This window comes from Lissotriton helveticus, chromosome 10 (genome assembly GCF_964261635.1).
Source record: "Lissotriton helveticus chromosome 10, aLisHel1.1, whole genome shotgun sequence".
Taxonomy (NCBI): Eukaryota; Metazoa; Chordata; class Amphibia; order Caudata; family Salamandridae; genus Lissotriton; species Lissotriton helveticus.
The window spans coordinates 44,950,122-44,967,245 of NC_136071.1; the positions used below are offsets into that span (position 1 = coordinate 44,950,122).

General features: G+C 50.2%; 1 protein-coding gene across 1 annotated transcript in view; it reads right to left on the bottom strand.

Moving 5' to 3' along the window:
• Window positions 1–17,124, bottom strand: part of LOC144785023 (chemokine-like protein TAFA-1) — a 262,643-nt gene that overhangs the window by 86,889 nt on the left and 158,630 nt on the right. Inside the window, exon 2 of the mRNA XM_078664140.1 lies at window positions 10,146–10,300. Within this exon, the coding sequence (XP_078520266.1) occupies window positions 10,146–10,290 (145 nt within the window). The 5' untranslated portion in view covers window positions 10,291–10,300. The remainder of the gene's footprint in view (window positions 1–10,145; window positions 10,301–17,124) is intronic.

The window sequence follows — 17,124 nt, forward strand, 5'->3', positions numbered from 1 at the left end:
CAGATGCTTGCCCAGTGTTTTATAACTGTCACTAAGGAATGCCCAGATGTGCTCCCCCAACCTCCAGTGTGGACTGGAGCCAAGCACAAAGGCACCCAAAGAGTTTTAGAGCATAGAAATACCCACTTCCTAGTAGTGACAAGCCTTCGCAAATTATATCAAAGCCACATTTACCCCTGGAAAGGGTTTTTCATTGTGAATTCAATGACAGGAAACATTACGAGGCTGCTCCACTGCAATCCACTATTGCAGCCTGAAATACATTTTAGCCATTCCCCTATGTTAGCCTATGGAAAGAGCAAGCCACATAGGTAGTGAAAACATACATGGAGATTCCTCACTACCTGGGCATGGTGCACACATGTATACCCGCCCTGCCTTTCACCTACCACTCGCTTCACCCCTTAAGATGTACCCCTGTGGTGTTCTAGTGGTAGTGACAGGTCTTCTCAGGATGGCTAGTGATTTGAACAGGCTAGCCTGAGTAGTCGTGCAATTGGCAATGCACAGACCTGCACTGGCAGGTTGACACATGCTTAGAAACACTTTTGTGCAACATGCACATCAGTCTACAATGGCAGTCTGGACACGTATTAAGAGACACCATCGGTGCAAATGCACACAGCAGCCTGCAATGGCAAGCTGGGTATGTATTTAGAAACGGTTGGCACACCAGCCTGCAATTGCAAGTTAGATATGTATTTAGAAACATCATTGGTGCACATGCGCACACCAGCCTGCAATACAGGCTAGACACAGGTTTCAAATACCATCCGTGCAGATGTGCACACCAGCCTGCCTTGGCAAGCTGGACACAGGTTTCAAAACATCATAGGGGCAAGTGTGCACACCGGCCTGCCATGGCAGGCTGGACGCCGGTTTACAACCACCATAGGTGTGAGTGTGCACAAACAGGCCTGCCCTGGCAGACCTGATATATTTTTAGAACCCTGGGGTAAGCACCACTTACTAATGTGTGTAGGAGGGGTGTGTGCACTTTCACACTGAATTTACAGTGGGAAAATGCCCCAGCCCCTACCACCACAACAAGGGAATCAGCTACACCCAGGAAGTGTCCCCCATGGGAGGTAGGGGAAACTCACATGGGGGTTCGTCCCTACCCGGGCAATGCCTACACAGATGTACCTACCCGGCCACTCACCTACCCCGGTTTGGTGGTAGTGAATGGCCCCATCAGGGTTGGCTATGGAGTGAGGCAGGCCAACCTGAGCATGAGACATTTTTGACAGGCTATTCTGCTGGGTGGCACAATCGGCGTGGTGTCCCCCTATTAGCCAGAGTAACACCTGCCCTAGGTATGTAGTGTACCTTTTTACTGTGCACTCCCAGTTATGATACCTAAACCAATCAAGTAAGCACCCTCTCTTAGCATATGTAGGCAGGGCATATACACTTTCTTGCTGCAGTACAGTGGGAAAAGGTCAGGGAAAGAGAGTTGGCAAAAACCAGGAGGACAAAAAGCAAAACATTTTAGTGAAGTCCCCCTGAGAAGGGCCATGCCCAGCAGGTACTCTGCAGGAGCCTGGCTGGGCCGGTAGGCCTGGCTGCCGGTACACTACCAAGAGATGCCACTGGCCAGTCATCTGTTAATGGGAGGCCACATGCTGCAAACCGGCTACCTTCACACCACAAAGGCAGTGCACGCTTCTGCACCAAGAGATTTTACGATAAAGCTAAAGGCTGTGCAGACACAGCCATGCACCGAGAGCACCACGCTCACTCAAATGCAGTAACTAGGCACACTTACAGCCATGCACAGAGGCCACCAGGATCACCTAAAATGCCGTAACTAGGCACACTTACAGCCATGCACCGAGAGCACCACGCTCACTCAAATGCAATAACTAGGCACACACTTACAGCCATGCACAGAGGCCACCAGGATCACCTAAAATGCCGTAACTAGGCACACTTACAGCCATGCACAGAGGCCACCAGGATCACCTAAAATGCAGTAACTAGGCACACTTACAGCCATGCACAGAGGCCACCAGGATCACCTAAAATGCAGTAACTAGGCACACTTACAGCCATGCACAGAGGCCACCAGGATCACCTAAAATGCAGTAACTAGGCACACTTACAGCCATGCACAGAGGCCACTGGGTCCACCTAAAATGCCGTAACTAGGCACACTTACAGCCATGCACAGAGGCCACCGGGTCCACCTAAAATGCAGTAACTAGGCACACTTACAGCCATGCACAGAGGCCACCGGGTCCACCTAAAATGCAGTAACTAGGCACACTTACAGCCATGCACAGAGGCCACCAGGATCACCTAAAATGCAGTAACTAGGCGCACACACACAACCATGCACACAAACCACCAGGTTCACCTGAAATGCAGGAACTAGGCACACACAACCATGCAAGGGAGCACCAGGTTCCCCTATAATGCAGTACCTAGGCACACAGTCGTGCACAGACTCCACCGGGTTCACCCAAAATGCAGTATCTAGGCACACTTACAGCCATGCATAGAAGGCACCGGCTTCAACCTAAAATGCAGTAACTATGCACACAGTCACAACCATGGTCAAAGACCACCAGGTTCACCTAAAATGCAGTAACTAGGCACGCAATCAACGATGCACAGAGGCGACCGGGTTCACCTAAAATGCAGTAACTAGGCACACTTACAGACATGCACAGAGGCCACCAGGATCACCTAAATGCACCAACTAAGCATGCACACAACAATGCAGAACGACCACCATTTTTACCTAAAATGGAACAACTAGGCACACACACACACAACCATGCACAGAGGCCACAGGGCTACCTAAAATGCACCAACGAGGAACATACTCACATCCATGCACAAAGACCAATGAGTTTACCTAAAATGCAGTAATTAGGCACACACAATTATGCACAGAAACCACGGGTTCACCTAAAATGCAGCAACACAGAACACAGTCACAATTATGCACAGCGAGCAATGAGTTTACCTATAATTCAGTAAATATGCACAGAGACCACCAGGATCACTTAAAATGCAATAACTAGTCACACAGTTACAACCATGCACGGAGAACACTGTGTTGTCCAAAAATGCAGTAACTAGGCACACACACACACAACCATGCACAGAGAGCACCAGGTTCACCTAAAATGCAGTAACTAGGCACACACACACACAACCATGCACAGAGACCACCAGGATCACTTAAAATGCAATAACTAGGCACACAGTCACAACCATGCACAGAGAACACTGTGTTGTCCAAAAATGCAGTAACTAGGCACACACACACACACAACCATGCACAGAGAGCACCAGGTTCACCTAAAATGCAGCAACTAGGCACACAGTCACAACCATGCACAGAGAACACTGTGTTGTCCAAAAATGCAGTAACTAGGCACACACACACACAACCATGCACAGAGAGCACCAGGTTCACCTAAAATGCAGCAACTAGGCACACAGTCACAACCATGCACAGAGAACACTGTGTTGTCCAAAAATGCAGTAACTAGGCACACACACACACACTGCCATGCATAGAGACCCCCAGGTTCACCTAAAATGCAGCAACTAGGCACACAGTCACAATTATGCACAGAGACCAATGAGTTCGCCTAAAATGCAGTAACAAGGCACACACTCATAGAAATGCACAGTGTTAGACATGGCCCTTCTTATGGGAAATTACCCCAAAACATTTTCAGCTTTTTCCTCCTAGTCTTTGCCAACACTCACCGCCTGACCATAGGAATTGGGGCATCATCCTGCTGTATTGCAGAGGGAAGATGCGTGTGCACTCCTCACCCACACCGGGCAGGGGGCTGCGTATGCGATGGGTTCCGGTGCCATATCTCCGTGCACCTTGTAAAGAGGTACACCACATACCCGGGGCGGGTACGGCACTGGCTAGTAGTGGGACGTACCACTGAGTGTGCCACTCACGAAATAGCCTGTCAACCATATAACAGGCCTGTTACTGCAGGCCTGTGGGGAGGTATTGCACCCCAGCCTAGGTTGGCATCACGTATGCCTCAGCCAACCCACAGTGGGTCATCCCATACCACGAGGGCACCCCCAGGGAAGCCCTGAAGGGCACAAGGGGGTGGTCGGTTGAAGGCAGGGCGGATACATATGGATGTGCCCTGCCCAGGTAGAGGGGAACCCCCCACGGGGGGAGGCTTCTCCTGCCTTGGAGTTCAACTCTTCCCCTGAGGATACTCCAGCGGTGTTGCCGATTCTCTTATGGGTTCTCTGGGCTCTGACCACGTCCTCACAGCCGAGGCAGTGTGGAAGTGCGTGCGTCTTTCTACACAGGCTAGGAAGAGGTGCTGACACGGTGTTCTGGAACCTGGGCCAGCCTGCCAAGGCAGACCTGGGAGTGTGCACTTGCTCCTGTGTAATGTTAACTAGGCGTCCAGCCTGCCATACAGGTCTGGGTGTGCGCACCAGCCCTGTGCTGTTTCAAATACATGTCTAGACTGCTGTTGCAAGCTTGAGGTTGTGCCCTGGCACCTATGGCATTTTTGATTGGTGCCCTGCCTGCCAACGCGGGCCGGTAAGTGCATACCCGCATCCCCGGATTTCTAACACCTGGGTCAGACCTGCCTTTGCAGGCCTGTATTCGTGCACTTCTTTGGTGCTAGTAGCAAGGTGCCCGGCCCACTGTCATAGACTGGGTGTGCACAAAAGCACCTGTAAGGGGTCAACCTGTGTCTGGGTGGCCTGGGCAGGGTGGTGTGCATGTGCGCACACCTAAGATGCTGGGGCCTCAGTAACCCCATGTGCCCGACCTGTCCATGCAGGCCGGTGTGCGTGCCCTTGCTCCTAAAGGTGCTAGGGCCTGGGTACGTCCATGTGCCCGGTCTGCCATTGTAGACCGGTATGTGTGCACTAGCATTTATGATAATTAAACTCATGGGCAGCCTTCTAGAGCAAGCTGCTGTGTGTATGCGCCCGCACCTATGGTGCCCATGATTGTGAGTGCAACTTGCCATCGCAGGCTATGCATACGCACTGACCTCCGTATTCGTTAAACCCATGTCTAGCCTGCCATTGCAGACTGGTGTGGGTGCACTTGCACATCTGGTGCTGGGACTACATACCCAACCTGCCATTGCAGGTGGGGGTGCGCAATAGCGCGTGAGCACCCAGGACACTGAGGAATACCTGTGTGTGTTTTTACTACCGATGAGACTTGGTCTTCCTAAAAGTTGACCTGGAGAAGTGATTGGCATTACATCATGCTGCAATAGTGGATTGCACTGGAGCAGCCCCATGATGTTTCATATAAATAGATTCGCTGTGCCAATCCCTTTCCCATGGTAAAGGTGATGTTGGCATAACTTGCTTAGGAACGCCACTTATTGAATATGCATCATGCATCTCTCTCATGCGACACATCGACTGCATGCTCATTGCATGTGGTTCCAGATTCACAGGGAGTGCTCTAGAAGGTGTGGGCGTACCGTTGTAGTGCCGCATTCTACGTCGTGTGGCTCTGCTGAACTTGAACCTGTGTGTGTGACTGGATTGGTCTGAGGCAACCTGATCATTGTGCACAGGACGTGGTGCCTCCTTTCCAGGGAGGTAAGGAATTTGCAACTCTTCATTGTGTGTGACCGGAATTGCCTGGTGCAACTCATTTCAATGTGCACCAGTCACAGTGCATCAGTTATGGAATTTGCAACTCATCGTGCTTTGAGATCTGAAGTGTTTGGTGCGACTCATACCAATGCGCACCCGACACTACCTGTACACGATCCTGATTCTTCTATACCTGTTGGGGTGCCTCGTCTTATCGAGAGGCTCCCCTGTGTTACTCCCCATTCATTGGTTGTTCCCTTTTTGACCCTCATCTTGGCCGACCAACAGCGATCTCCACACCTGACCCCTCTCGAAGGCATCTTGGTGCCAGGTAGTAGCGAGAGAGATTGACTGGGTCGAAGGAACGCTCCGAGACAGTTTTGGAAGCAGGTCAAGAGACTGCGTGACTGAATTGTGTTTTGAGACCTGTGGGTGAACTTCCTGTATGGCTGCTAACCTCCCCTTGTTTACGTCTATCAGTGAATTAAACTTGCTACATATTCCCAGCTGCTTCCTGAGGACCCAGACTAAGTGACTATGGCTGCGTGTGGCCTCGTGTCTGGGAGGCGGGGTTGGTTATTTACCATCCAGGGGTATAGGACAATCGGGGTGACCTTGAGGCTGGGGCCATGGAGTCTGCAGAGTGTGTGTCCATTGACCCGCTGGGTACCAGTGGCGTCGCGTTAGAGTGTTGAGTGCATATGTGTGCAAGAGCGTTCCGTACAGACTCTGCTGGATACCTGTTGCACTGTGGAGTAGTGCAGAGTGAGTGTGTGAGAGTGGGAGTGATAGTGTGCCGACCACCTGTGATTCACAACACTGACCGGCAGTGCCTCTTTATACGTTGATTTCATGCCAAAAGCACAATACATTTGACATTGGAATTCCCCACATGGCTCCGGCACGTGGTCCTGCTAAAAAGTGTCCTTGTTTCATATGTATATATTGTTGATATCGTTGTGACCGGAGGTGTACCTGTGGGACTGTATTATCGGGATTGTCAGGGTGGCCTGAGGTGTACAGCGTGTCGCACCGCATAAGGATGCTCCTTCTGGGGGGAGAGGTGGCAGATCAGGGATTATCCCCACGTACATCCTGTTAATATCATCATTATACGAGTGGGCCTATTAATGCTAGTAATAATTCCAAATGTGTTATATGCCCAAAAGTACCTGACGTTCAAGTTATAAAGAATCAATAGGTGTGTTTCATACGAAAATGTTTACATACATCCTGTGTGAAGTCTCTTCAGTGACTCTCAGTGTATTTATTGTGACTGACTGCTGTTGCTTTGCTTTACACATTGCCTATGGATTAAGCCTGACTGCCAGTACCAAGCTACCCAAGAGTGAGCACAGGGTGTCTAATCACCCACCCCTGACAGGAGTGGTGGGTCCTGCCTGGCTGGGGTCCTCCCCCAGCCAACCAGAAAGTGCCAGTTTCAAACATGCAGTAACTAGGCATACAACCACAATCATGCACAGAGAACAACCACTGTGTTTTCCTAACATGTAGAAATAGGCACAAGCACATAGCCATGCAGAGAGAGCACCTGGTTCACCTAAAATGCTCATCATGCCTCTGTAACTGTACATCAGAAGCTGTGCTACATCAAGTGAACACCTCTCCCTTGTGAGTCACAGTAACCTGCAGCCCAAGACTCAAACATAGGAATAGCAGACAGGGCAGATGGATCCACCCGACTGCTGTCGGTGCTCTCACTGCCGCAGCCCACGCTGTGCCGGTCTGTGCGAGGGACTCCATCACTGCGCTGTCTCTGCTGTACTTATGTATCAGGAGGAAGTTTAGACTACACTGCCTGTAGCCTGTCTGAGCTTTGTGAGGGAAGCTTGCACCAATGTCATCTATGTCTTATCCATTACATGTGTGGGTGTGGGAAGCTTGCACTAAGGTTATTCATGCCTTATCATTTGTGTGTGTGTGTGTGTGTGTGTGTGTGTGTGTGTGTAAAGCTTGCACCAATGCTGTACATGTCTTATCCATTACATGTGTGGGTGTGGGAAGCTTGCACTAAGGTTATTCATGCCTTATCATTTGTGTGTGTGTGTGTGTGTGTGTGTGTGTGTGTGTGTGTGTGTGTGTGTGTGTGTAAAGCTTGCACCAATGCTGTACATGTCTTATCCATTACATGTGTATGGGAAGCTTGCCCCAAGGCTGCCCATGTCTTATGCATTACACATGTGTATGGGAAGCTTGCACCAAGGCTGTCCATGTCTTATGCATTACGTGTGTGTGGGAAGCTTGCACCAATGCTGTACATGTCTTATCCATTACATGTGTATGTGGGAAGCTTACACCAGGGCTGTCCATGTTTTAAGCTTTACATGTTTGTGTGGGAAGCTTGCACCAGGGTTGTCCATGTCTTATGCATTACATCTGTGTGTGGGAAGCTTGCACCAAGGCTGTCCATATCTTATGCATTACATGTGTGTGTGGGAAGCTTACACCAGGGCTGTCCATGTTTTAAGCTTTACATGTGTGTGTGGGAAGCTTGCGCCAGGGTTGTCCATGTCTTATGCATTACATCTGTGTGTGGGAAGCTTGCACAAAGGCTGTCCATGTCTTATCCATTACGAGTGTGTGTGAAGCTTGCACTGAGTCTGTCAATGTCTTATGCATTAACAGTTTGGATGGCTCACCGACTCCAAATTTAGATTTATTTGCATCTATAGTGATACTGTTTATTAGGTTTTTGGTGTGAAGTAGGGTATCGCTTTTTGATCCAAAGCATGTCCAAATAATCGAGAATATGTAATTGAGAATATGTAATGATTTAAGCCTAGGTAGTAAGCACCAGTGCTTCCCATGCTTAATTACATATGTGTGAGAGAAGCTTGCACCAGGAGTGGCTCCTCCGCGATGGCAGAGGAGCGTCACCCCACTGTTTTCTCGCAGTGCGAGAAGCTAAAACATAAAATGGTAATAACTTTTAGTTATTACCATTTTATGTTTGCGTTGCGGGTGGGTGGGTGGTAGGAGCTGCTCTGCTCTCCGAGCAGGGGAGGAGTGGTGTACCCACTCCTGATTGCACAAAGACTGCTTGGGAGACCCTCTCGGGCCGTCCAAACCAGTCATGCGCACTTTTCCCTTCTCCTGCATGGAGAACATGCCCACCCCATAAACCCCTGGCTGAGCGCCGTGTTAAGGCGCTCCAGACCAATCACAGGCTTAGGGGAGGGAGCCTGGCTGCCTGCTTCCTGTTCCTGTCGGAGGCAGGAGAGCAGTAGAGCAGGAGCTGAGAAGACGCGGGACTCAAGGTAAGTTAAAAAAGTAGATTTAAAAAAAATTATGACTCCCACACGACCTCCACCACGCTTTCCCGCGCCCACCCCCGCACCCACCCCCCACCTGCGAGCCATGCCAGCAGCGACTGACCAGGGCTGTACACACTTCATTCATTACATATGTGTGAGAGAAGCATGCACCAGTGCTACCCACGCGTTATCTATTACAGATGTCCGAGAGAAGCTTGCACTACTGTTTATGCTGAACCTGCTGTCTGAGGGAAGTCTGACTGCCTCTGCTCATCCTGGACCTTTAGCAGGAGAGTCAGGTGTGCATCACTGATGCACCCTCCATGTAAGGGAGTACAGTGCATTGTTCCTGCTGTACATGTTCTGTGCATGAGCAAAGTTTGCATTCTCCACACTGTACATGGTGTGCATAAGGGAAGCTTGCACTGCCTTTACCCTGTCTTTTCTGTGTGAGGGAAGCTTGCATTGTCGATACTGCCCCTGTTTTATAAATGTAAAGGATGCTTTTATTGCTACTTCTGTGCCTGCTAAGAGTCAGAGAAGCATCCATTGCACAAGCTGCAGCTCCTCTGTGTGTCGGAGAAGCTTGCCAAGTCTAGGCTGTGCTTGTTGTGTGTATGAGGGAAGATAGCTGTGTCCCTGTGGCACCTGGTCTGTGTGCCAGGGAAGCTTGCCATGTCCATTTGGTACACGTCATTTATAGGAGGGAAGAAAGTAATGTCCATGTGATACTTGGTGTGTGTGTCATGGAAGCTTGACACATTCATGTGGTGCACGTTGTGTACAGGAGGGAATACAGCAATGTTTAGGATACACCTGGTCTGTGTGTCAATGAAGCTTTCCATGTCAGTGCTTTGCATGTTGTGTGTATGAGGGAAAATAAAAATGTCCAGGTTTAACCTGGTCTGTGTATCAGAGAAGATTACAGTGTCAGCGCCTTGCCTGTTGTTTGTATGAGGGAAGACAGCAATGTCCCAGTTGCACCTGGCATGTGTGTCAGGGAAGCTTGCCAGGTCTAGGCTGTGCTTGCTTTGTGTTTGAGGGGGGCTGTTCCTGTTCTGTGCAGGGAATGCTTGCCAAAGCAATGCTGTGCAAGTTGCAAGTATGAGGGAAGCTTACCATGTCAGGTTGTGCCTTCCTGCTGGACCAGCGAAGCTTGTCACTTACAGGCTATGTCTGTTCTGCATTAGAGGGAAGCTTGCCATGTCCACACTGTGTTTCCAGTGCTGACAGCCTGGCACTTGAACGACATTCACATGATGCGGCTAGTACTAAGAGGAAGGTGGCACTTACTGATAACAGGCAGCTGGTCCCCCGGAGACTGGTACTCATAGTGATGGTGCCACTGAGGGGCAAAGTGCAGGTTCTGGGCCCAGGCATCGTGGGTACCGAAGATGGCGCAGACTGCGAGACAGAGACCAGGGATCCACCGCCGCATGGCCAAGGGGCTGAAGAGAGAAGAACAGCAGACGGGTCAATGAGTGTCCACCAGGCCCTCACCGACCTCAATGGAGTGCCAGCCACCCCCGCATTAGCCCCAAGTACTTCATTAGTACTCCAGTATGACTGGTCTCATGCACTTCAATGGAGCCTCACTCACTCCAGTATGACTGGTCTCATGCACTTCAATGGAGCCTCACTCACTCCAGTATGACTGGTCTCATGCACTTCAATGGAGCCTCACTCACTCCAGTATGACTGGTCTCATGCACTTCAATGGAGCCTCACTCACTCCAGTATGACTGGTCTCATGCACTTCAATGGAGCCTCACTCACTCCAGTATGACTGGTCTCATGCACTTCAATGGAGCCTCACTCACTCCAGTATGACTTGTCTCATGCACTTCAATGGAGCCTCACTCACTCCAGTATGACTTGTCTCATGCACTTCAATGGAGCCTCACTCACTCCAGTATGACTGGTCTCATGCACTTCAATGGAGCCTCACTCACTCCAGTATGACTGGTCTCATGCACTTCAATGGAGCCTCACTCACTCCAGTATGACTGGTCTCATGCACTTCAATGGAGCCTCACTCGCTCCTGGGTCACTGGTCTCATGCACTTCAATGGAGCCTCACTCACTCCAGTATGACTTGTCTCATGCACTTCAATGGAGCCTCACTCACTCCAGTATGACTGGTCTCATGCACTTCAATGGAGCCTCACTCACTCCAGTATGACTTGTCTCATGCACTTCAATGGAGCCTCACTCACTCCAGTATGACTGGTCTCATGCACTTCAATGGAGCCTCACTCACTCCAGTATGACTGGTCTCATGCACTTCAATGGAGCCTCACTCGCTCCTGGGTCACTGGTCTCATGCACTTCAATGGAGCCTCACTCACTCCAGTATGACTGGTCTCATGCACATCAATGGAGCCTCACTCACTCCAGTATGACTGGTCTCATGCACTTCAATGGAGCCTCACTCACTCCAGTATGACTTGTCTCATGCACTTCAATGGAGCCTCACTCACTCCAGTATGACTGGTCTCATGCACTTCAATGGAGCCTCACTCACTCCAGTATGACTTGTCTCATGCACTTCAATGGAGCCTCACTCACTCCAGTATGACTGGTCTCATGCACTTCAATGGAGCCTCACTCACTCCAGTATGACTGGTCTCATGCACTTCAATGGAGCCTCACTCACTCCAGTATGACTGGTCTCATGCACTTCAATGGAGCCTCACTCACTCCAGTATGACTGGTCTCATGCACTTCAATGGAGCCTCACTCACTCCAGTATGACTGGTCTCATGCACTTCAATGGAGCCTCACTCACTCCAGTATGACTGGTCTCATGCACTTCAATGGAGCCTCACTCACTCCAGTATGACTTGTCTCATGCACTTCAATGGAGCCTCACTCACTCCAGTATGACTGGTCTCATGCACTTCAATGGAGCCTCACTCACTCCAGTATGACTTGTCTCATGCACTTCAATGGAGCCTCACTCACTCCAGTATGACTGGTCTCATGCACTTCAATGGAGCCTCACTCACTCCAGTATGACTGGTCTCATGCACTTCAATGGAGCCTCACTCACTCCAGTATGACTGGTCTCATGCACTTCAATGGAGCCTCACTCACTCCAGTATGACTGGTCTCATGCACTTCAATGGAGCCTCACTCACTCCAGTATGACTGGTCTCATGCACTTCAATGGAGCCTCACTCACTCCAGTATGACTGGTCTCATGCACTTCAATGGAGCCTCACTCACTCCAGTATGACTGGTCTCATGCACATCAATGGAGCCTCACTCACTCCAGTATGACTGGTCTCATGCACTTCAATGGAGCCTCACTCACTCCAGTATGACTGGTCTCATGCACTTCAATGGAGCCTCACTCACTCCAGTATGACTGGTCTCATGCACTTCAATGGAGCCTCACTCACTCCAGTATGACTGGTCTCATGCACTTCAATGGAGCCTCACTCACTCCAGTATGACTGGTCTCATGCACTTCAATGGAGCCTCACTCGCTCCTGGGTCACTGGCCTCATGCACTTCAATGGAGCCTCACTCACTCCAGTATGACTGGTCTCATGCACTTCAATGGAGCCTCACTCACTCCAGTATGACTTGTCTCATGCACTTCAATGGAGCCTCACTCACTCCAGTATGACTGGTCTCATGCACTTCAATGGAGCCTCACTCACTCCAGTATGACTTGTCTCATGCACTTCAATGGAGCCTCACTCACTCCAGTATGACTGGTCTCATGCACTTCAATGGAGCCTCACTCACTCCAGTATGACTGGTCTCATGCACTTCAATGGAGCCTCACTCACTCCAGTATGACTGGTCTCATGCACTTCAATGGAGCCTCACTCACTCCAGTATGACTTGTCTCATGCACTTCAATGGAGCCTCACTCACTCCAGTATGACTGGTCTCATGCACTTCAATGGAGCCTCACTCACTCCAGTATGACTGGTCTCATGCACTTCAATGGAGCCTCACTCACTCCAGTATGACTGGTCTCATGCACTTCAATGGAGCCTCACTCACTCCAGTATGACTGGTCTCATGCACTTCAATGGAGCCTCACTCACTCCAGTATGACTTGTCTCATGCACTTCAATGGAGCCTCACTCGCTCCTGGGTCACTGGTCTCATGCACTTCAATGGAGCCTCACTCACTCCAGTATGACTTGTCTCATGCACTTCAATGGAGCCTCACTCACTCCAGTATGACTGGTCTCATGCACTTCAATGGAGCCTCACTCGCTCCTGGGTCACTGGCCTCATGCACTTCAATGGAGCCTCACTCACTCCAGTATGACTGGTCTCATGCACTTCAATGGAGCCTCACTCACTCCAGTATGACTTGTCTCATGCACTTCAATGGAGCCTCACTCACTCCAGTATGACTTGTCTCATGCACTTCAATGGAGCCTCACTCGCTCCTGGGTCACTGGTCTCATGCACTTCAATGGAGCCTCACTCACTCCAGTATGACTTGTCTCATGCACTTCAATGGAGCCTCACTCACTCCAGTATGACTGGTCTCATGCACTTCAATGGAGCCTCACTCACTCCAGTATGACTGGTCTCATGCACTTCAATGGAGCCTCACTCACTCCAGTATGACTGGTCTCATGCACTTCAATGGAGCCTCACTCACTCCAGTATGACTGGTCTCATGCACTTCAATGGAGCCTCACTCACTCCAGTATGACTGGTCTCATGCACATCAATGGAGCCTCACTCACTCCAGTATGACTGGTCTCATGCACTTCAATGGAGCCTCACTCACTCCAGTATGACTGGTCTCATGCACTTCAATGGAGCCTCACTCACTCCAGTATGACTGGTCTCATGCATTTCAATGGAGCCTCACTCACTCCAGTATGACTGGTCTCATGCACTTCAATGGAGCCTCACTCACTCCAGTATGACTTGTCTCATGCACTTCAATGGAGCCTCACTCACTCCAGTATGACTGGTCTCATGCATTTCAATGGAGCCTCACTCACTCCAGTATGACTGGTCTCATGCACTTCAATGGAGCCTCACTCACTCCAGTATGACTGGTCTCATGCACTTCAATGGAGCCTCACTCACTCCAGTATGACTGGTCTCATGCACTTCAATGGAGCCTCACTCACTCCAGTATGACTTGTCTCATGCACTTCAATGGAGCCTCACTCACTCCAGTATGACTTGTCTCATGCACTTCAATGGAGCCTCACTCACTCCAGTATGACTGGTCTCATGCACTTCAATGGAGCCTCACTCACTCCAGTATGACTGGTCTCATGCACTTCAATGGAGCCTCACTCACTCCAGTATGACTGGTCTCATGCACTTCAATGGAGCCTCACTCACTCCAGTATGACTTGTCTCATGCACTTCAATGGAGCCTCACTCACTCCAGTATGACTGGTCTCATGCACTTCAATGGAGCCTCACTCACTCCAGTATGACTGGTCTCATGCACTTCAATGGAGCCTCACTCACTCCAGTATGACTGGTCTCATGCACTTCAATGGAGCCTCACTCACTCCAGTATGACTGGTCTCATGCACTTCAATGGAGCCTCACTCACTCCAGTATGACTTGTCTCATGCACTTCAATGGAGCCTCACTCGCTCCTGGGTCACTGGTCTCATGCACTTCAATGGAGCCTCACTCACTCCAGTATGACTTGTCTCATGCACTTCAATGGAGCCTCACTCACTCCAGTATGACTGGTCTCATGCACTTCAATGGAGCCTCACTCGCTCCTGGGTCACTGGCCTCATGCACTTCAATGGAGCCTCACTCACTCCAGTATGACTGGTCTCATGCACTTCAATGGAGCCTCACTCACTCCAGTATGACTTGTCTCATGCACTTCAATGGAGCCTCACTCACTCCAGTATGACTTGTCTCATGCACTTCAATGGAGCCTCACTCGCTCCAGTATGACTGGTCTCATGCACTTCAATGGAGCCTCACTCACTCCAGTATGACTGGTCTCATGCACTTCAATGGAGCCTCACTCACTCCAGTATGACTGGTCTCATGCACTTCAATGGAGCCTCACTCGCTCCTGGGTCACTGGTCTCATGCACTTCAATGGAGCCTCACTCACTCCAGTATGACTTGTCTCATGCACTTCAATGGAGCCTCACTCACTCCAGTATGACTGGTCTCATGCACTTCAATGGAGCCTCACTCACTCCAGTATGACTGGTCTCATGCACTTCAATGGAGCCTCACTCACTCCAGTATGACTGGTCTCATGCACTTCAATGGAGCCTCACTCACTCCAGTATGACTGGTCTCATGCACTTCAATGGAGCCTCACTCACTCCAGTATGACTTGTCTCATGCACTTCAATGGAGCCTCACTCACTCCAGTATGACTTGTCTCATGCACTTCAATGGAGCCTCACTCACTCCAGTATGACTGGTCTCATGCACTTCAATGGAGCCTCACTCACTCCAGTATGACTGGTCTCATGCACTTCAATGGAGCCTCACTCACTCCAGTATGACTGGTCTCATGCACTTCAATGGAGCCTCACTCACTCCAGTATGACTGGTCTCATGCACTTCAATGGAGCCTCACTCGCTCCTGGGTCACTGGTCTCATGCACTTCAATGGAGCCTCACTCACTCCAGTATGACTGGTCTCATGCACATCAATGGAGCCTCACTCACTCCAGTATGACTTGTCTCATGCACTTCAATGGAGCCTCACTCACTCCAGTATGACTGGTCTCATGCACTTCAATGGAGCCTCACTCACTCCAGTATGACTTGTCTCATGCACTTCAATGGAGCCTCACTCACTCCAGTATGACTGGTCTCATGCACTTCAATGGAGCCTCACTCACTCCAGTATGACTGGTCTCATGCACTTCAATGGAGCCTCACTCGCTCCTGGGTCACTGGTCTCATGCACTTCAATGGAGCCTCACTCACTCCAGTATGACTTGTCTCATGCACTTCAATGGAGCCTCACTCACTCCAGTATGACTGGTCTCATGCACTTCAATGGAGCCTCACTCACTCCAGTATGACTGGTCTCATGCACTTCAATGGAGCCTCACTCACTCCAGTATGACTTGTCTCATGCACTTCAATGGAGCCTCACTCACTCCAGTATGACTGGTCTCATGCACTTCAATGGAGCCTCACTCACTCCAGTATGACTGGTCTCATGCACTTCAATGGAGCCTCACTCACTCCAGTATGACTGGTCTCATGCACTTCAATGGAGCCTCACTCACTCCAGTATGACTTGTCTCATGCACTTCAATGGAGCCTCACTCACTCCAGTATGACTTGTCTCATGCACTTCAATGGAGCCTCACTCACTCCAGTATGACTTGTCTCATGCACTTCAATGGAGCCTCACTCACTCCAGTATGACTGGTCTCATGCACTTCAATGGAGCCTCACTCACTCCAGTATGACTGGTCTCATGCACTTCAATGGAGCCTCACTCACTCCAGTATGACTGGTCTCATGCACTTCAATGGAGCCTCACTCACTCCAGTATGACTTGTCTCATGCACTTCAATGGAGCCTCACTCACTCCAGTATGACTTGTCTCATGCACTTCAATGGAGCCTCACTCACTCCAGTATGACTGGTCTCATGCACTTCAATGGAGCCTCACTCGCTCCTGGGTCACTGGTCTCATGCACTTCAATGGAGCCTCACTCACTCCAGTATGACTTGTCTCATGCACTTCAATGGAGCCTCACTCACTCCAGTATGACTTGTCTCATGCACTTCAATGGAGCCTCACTCGCTCCAGTATGACTGGTCTCATGGACTTCAATGGAGCCTCACTCACTCCAGTATGACTGGTCTCATGCACTTCAATGGAGCCTCACTCACTCCAGTATGACTGGTCTCATGCACTTCAATGGAGCCTCACTCGCTCCTGGGTCACTGGTCTCATGCACTTCAATGGAGCCTCACTCACTCCAGTATGACTTGTCTCATGCACTTCAATGGAGCCTCACTCACTCCAGTATGACTGGTCTCATGCACTTCAATGGAGCCTCACTCACTCCAGTATGACTGGTCTCATGCACTTCAATGGAGCCTCAATCACTCCAGTATGACTGGTCTCATGCACTTCAATGGAGCCTCACTCACTCCAGTATGACTGGTCTCCTGCTCTTCAGTGGAACCTCACTCACTCCAGTATGACTTGTCTCATGCACTTCAATGGAGCCTCACTCGCTCCTGGGTCACTGGTCTCATGCACTTCAATGGAGCCTCACTCACTCCAGTATGACTTGTCTCATGCACTTCA